The sequence below is a fragment of the Hesperophylax consimilis genome, chromosome 26 (assembly GCF_061612785.1).
Source record: "Hesperophylax consimilis isolate HC1 chromosome 26, BYU_Hcon_1.0, whole genome shotgun sequence".
NCBI classification, from domain to species: Eukaryota; Metazoa; Arthropoda; class Insecta; order Trichoptera; family Limnephilidae; genus Hesperophylax; species Hesperophylax consimilis.
In genome coordinates this window covers 12080702-12086090 of record NC_142861.1, presented here as the reverse complement: position 1 = coordinate 12086090, position 5389 = coordinate 12080702, and the positions used below count along the sequence as shown (strand labels likewise).

Genomic DNA, 5389 nt, shown 5'->3' with positions numbered 1-5389 from the left:
GATTCGCGGATTCCTTAAATGCATTGTCGGTAAATGAAATTAAATTAAGATATGAGCGGGTGAAATCATTGTTAGATGAATTCGAAGCAGTTCAACAGAAAATTGAAATGTTACCGGATTCAGACGAAATTGAAAATTATAGTCAACGAGAAGCTTTCGAAAACCAATATTTCTCAGTTTTGGCAACGGCCAAAGGCGCGATCGAATCCGTAGATCAAAGTAAGGTGGAAATTAAACTACCCAACCTCCAATTACGGGAATTTCATGGCGATCAGAAAAATTGGGTTAATTTCGTCGAAACCTTCAAGACTTTAGTCCATAGCAATAGTAATTTAAGCAACGTACAAAAATTCTTTTATTTGCAATCAACTTTAAAGGGAAACGCATTAAAGATAATTGCTAATCTAGAAATTTCTGAATTAAATTACATTTCCGCTTGGGAATTATTAAATGAACGTTATGCAAATTTAAGAACTACCGTTCATAAACACATCCAAGCTCTATTTTCATTAAAAGACATGAAACAAGAAGAGCCTGTAGCATTGAGGTATCTAATTGATGAAACAAACGTTAGTTTAAAGGCATTACAAAATATCGGGGTCAAGGTAGATCAATGGGATCCATTGGTTATTTATATAATATCAAATAAATTAGACACAGCTACCCGAAAAAATTGGGAACAATATATATTACAAGACGAATTACCGACGTTAAAGGAATTCTTAAAATGTTTATCTGCTAGAGCCCAAGTATTGGAACTGATGAACGCTTCTGAGAAAAAATTTTCTAGCTTACATAAAACACAACTAGGCAACAATAATTGCAAAAAAGATTCATCAGTATTTTTAGCGGTAAAGGCTAACAACTGCATTTATTGTAACGAGAAAGGTCACCATATTTATTATTGTAAAAAATTTCTGAAATTAAAATTACATGAGAGGATTGATGCTACGAAATCAATCCAAGCTTGTTTTAAATGTTTAAAGGTGGGTCACCAGGCACAGAGTTGCAAGGCAACCTTTTCTTGCAGGCGTTGTGGCAAAGATAATCACAACACCTTACTACACAATGAGGTACCTCTGCGGGAGGCCTCCAATATGGATGCTGATAACGAGGTTTCAGTATCGAATTTTTCTGCATCGGATAAAGCAGAAAAAATAATATTATTGTCAACTGCCAACATAGGAGTTGTGGGTAGTAACAATAAAATTTTTAAAGCCCGCATTCTGATTGATTCAGGGGCCCAGTCAAATTTTATGAGAGCAGAATTTGCTAATAAATTAAATTTACCATGTGAATTGATAAACAAACCCGTTTCTGGGATCCATAATAACATCACTCACATAAAAAAGAGAATTTCAGTGGAGATGAATTCGCTTCATACTGATTATAAAAGTGAAATATCATGTCTGATTTTACAGGAGATTACAACAAATTTACCACAAGTGACAATGGCGAAAAAAGACTTCAAGTTACCACGAGGATTGGAGCTAGCTGACCCGAACTTCAATATAGCTGCACCCATCGACATCCTGTTGGGCGCGGAGAGCTTTTGGGAAATCCTAACCAACGATAGATTGAAACTCGAATCGGGACCAACACTTCAACGTACGCAACTGGGATGGATCATATCAGGACCAATCCACATGTACCCAAAGCAAAGGCCTGTATCAGATTGTTGTAATTTATCTATAAATAAAATAAGTCACCAAATAGAAAAATTTTGGAAATTGGAGGAGATTAATCCCACTAAGATTCTAAATCATGAAGAAAAGGCTTGTGAAGCCAGTTTTGCTAGTACTCATACTAGACAAGACGACGGTAGATACGTAGTAAGTTTACCGCGTCGAGCATGCATTGATCAGCTGGGAAGTTCATTGCTCACTGCTGAAAAAAGATTTAAAAATTTAGAAGGAAAACTTGTGTCAAATCCCGAATTGAAGACACAATATATACAATTCATGCGTGAATATGAGGAATTAGGTCATATGGAGGTGTGTGACCAGTCAAAGGGGGATCGTGAATCCTATTTTTTACCTCATCACGCTGTAACAAAAGAATCAAGCACTACTACTAAAGTGAGGGTCGTTTTTGACGGCTCCGCCAAAACTTCAAATGGAATTTCTCTCAATGACGCCTTGATGACAGGACCTGTTATACAAAAGGACTTATACACCCAACTATTGCATTTCAGGAAACATCAAGTAGTACTGACGGCTGACATCGAGAAGATGTACCGCCAGATTAACGTGTGTGAAGCGGACCGTGACCTGCAGAAGATAGTGTGGCGCGAGTCGCCGCAGGAGGTGCTCAAGCATTACCGTCTGAAGACAGTCACATATGGTCTGGGGCCTTCCTCTTTCTTAGCCACTAGAAGTCTACGGCAAATTGGTATGGATAACAATATAAATTTTCCTAGAGCTAGTCAGGTCATAGAAAATGACTTCTATATGGATGACTTGTTAACCGGAGGAGATGACATGGAATCCTGTAGAGAGTTAAAAGAGCAATTAATCAACATCTTTTTGTCTGCGGGGATGACTTTGAGGAAATGGAGGTCCAATGTCTTGGAGTTGTCAGCCGAGTCGGGCCAAGCTAAGATTGCCGAATCAGGCAATTCTGAAAAAATTATTACTGACAATCCAAAGACTGAGAAAATATTAGGATTAATATGGAATAATGAATCTGATTACTTTTCTTATGTAATAATGAAACCATCAAGTCGAACCGAGAGTAAAAGACAGATATTATCTTGCATCGCATCAACCTTCGATCCATTAGGTCTTCTAGGACCGATTATAGTTGTAGCCAAATTGATAATGCAGAAGTTATGGCAGTCTAAAGCAGCGTGGGATGATCCATTGCCTAATGAAATATTAGCACCCTGGAGGTCCTACCTTCAAGAATTAATTCAACTAAATGTGTTGAAAATACCAAGAAAAATTATTTGCAGGCAATCTACATATCTACAACTACACGGTTTTTGCGACTCATCTGAGAAAGCTTACGGAGCCTGCGTTTACATGGTGTCAGTGGACCATGTCGGTAAGCGGCATTCACATTTAATAACGTCCAAATCAAGAGTGGCGCCATTGAAGTGTATTTCCCTGCCCAAGTTAGAGCTTTGTAGTGCTGTGCTACTGGCGAAATTAATAAAAAATATAAAACAAGCGCTAAATATAGTGGAGATCGACACACATTATTGGTGTGACTCCATGATAACGTTGTGCTGGCTGAAAGGTCAACCTACGAGATGGGCTACTTTCGTTGCAAACCGAGTAGCTGAAATACAAGAACTTAGTGATCCAGATCTATGGAGACATGTATCATCAGCCGACAATGCAGCAGATATACTTTCAAGAGGAACCACTACAGATAAATTGATAAATTCTGCAATATGGTGGAATGGACCAAGTTGGTTGACCGAGGGAGTCAACGCTTGGCCTATATCAAATATTTCGTGTTCAAACCCTCCTGAACTCAAAGGCAAAAATATTCTATTATCCACAGATATTCAAGAATGGGAGATATTTGAAAAATTCTCATCATTTATTAAATTGAAAAGAGTTACTGCGTATGTATTGCGATTTGTCAATAACTGCAGAAGTGTTAAGGGTAAAATTTCAGACAATTTAAGTGTGGCGGAATTGGAATCAAGCTTGAAATGTCTATTGAGATCAGCTCAAATACACGCCTTTCAAAAGGAATTGAAAGAATTAAAAAACCATGGCATCGTCAACAAGAAAAGTAATTTAAAATCTCTTAATCCCTTCTTACATGATGGTCTAATATATGTAGGCGGTAGGTTGAATTTGGCTACACATTTATCTTACCAACAAAAACACCCAGTTATCTTGCCGGCTAAACATAAGCTAACTGAATTGATAATACGTCACTACCATTATGTAAACCTACACGCAGGACCTCAAGCTTTGTTAGCTGAAATACGATTAAAATTTTGGCCCATCTTTGGTAAAAATACTATTAAAAAGATATTACATAAATGTGTTGTATGTTTTAGATGTCATCCCCGAACCGGTCATCAAATCATGGGAAATTTGCCACCCGAAAGAATTACGCCGAGTCGTCCTTTCGCTATCACCGGAATAGATTACGCCGGACCAATTCTAATTAAAAGTGGGACGCTGAGGAAGGCTTCCCTCGCAAAATCGTATTTATGTATCTTTATTTGCTTCTCAACCAAGGCCGTTCACTTGGAATTAGTTTCGGATTTATCTAGCAATGCTTTTTTGAACAGTTTAAAAAGGTTTATATCCCGTAGGGGACAACCTGAAAAGATCTTTTCCGACAATGCTAGTAATTTTAAAGGAGCTAGCAGCAGACTCAAAGAGCTGTACACCAGCTTGAGGGAAAACAACGACAATATTCAAAATTATTTAGTGAACAGAGGTATTGAGTGGAAGTTCATAACCCCTCGAGCCCCTAATCAGGGAGGTTTGTGGGAAGCAGCAGTAAAATCAGCAAAATTCCATTTATATAGAATCACTAACAATTCTTCATTAACATTTGAACTCTTATATACCTTAATTTGTCAGATTGAGGCCTGTTTGAACTCCCGTCCATTAACTTCCTTATCCGACGACATCCATGATTACCAACCTCTTACCCCAAACCATTTCCTTATAGGCACTGAATCCTGTATCATTCCTGAGAGAGACGTCCGGGCGATACCGGACAACAGACTAACTCAATATCAGAGGATCAGTTCGCTAATTCAATCTTTTTGGTCTAGATGGAAGCAAGATTACCTGATGGAACTACAAAAGAGAACTAAATGGCAGACCAGCACTCAACGGGCACTGCAAAAAGACGATCTGGTGATTTTAAAGGAAGATCATTTACCTCCACCTTTATGGAAAATGGCCCGAATTCTGCATACACACCCTGGAGCGGATGGAGTAGTACGAGTTGTTACCCTAAAAACACCTCAAGGAGTCTTTGTGAGGCCCATCACAAAGATATGTCTGATGCCCCTGGATTCAGACACTAAACCTGTAATTGACGTCCCGGACCTTACCAAGGATTGATTATGTACATTACACTATGATGCTTATCTTCTCGACTCCACCTTGGATGGATCAAGCAGAAGACCTGAGAAGAAAGAAAAAAAAAAAGGGAGCAATAATTGTGTTGTGTTCAGTGTGAACTATATTATTTGTGTTATTGAACTATTTAAATATGTAAAAATTAGTATGCAGACGTGTGTAATTTAGTCATTTTTGAATTTTTTTTGGTTATTTAATAGGATTAATAATTTTCTAGTTATTTTTAGTTAATTAATAGAGTAATTCAACAGCATTTATACAGTTAAATTTATAAGTTTACCAGTAGGGCATAAAAAAGGGAGTTTTATTTCGTTAATTTCTGC

The 5389-nt window shown here is 37.7% G+C and overlaps 1 protein-coding gene across 1 annotated transcript; it reads left to right on the top strand.

Moving 5' to 3' along the window:
• Positions 1-1426: 1426 nt before the first annotated feature.
• On the top strand, positions 1427-5130 carry LOC149411126 (uncharacterized). The gene is made up of 2 exons (XM_089647115.1): positions 1427-2391; positions 4754-5130. The coding sequence occupies exons 1-2, from the start codon at positions 1452-1454 to the stop codon at positions 4771-4773; spliced, it is 960 nt and encodes a 319-aa protein (XP_089503241.1). The 5' UTR covers positions 1427-1451; the 3' UTR covers positions 4774-5130.
• The last annotated feature ends 259 nt before the right edge of the window (positions 5131-5389 follow it).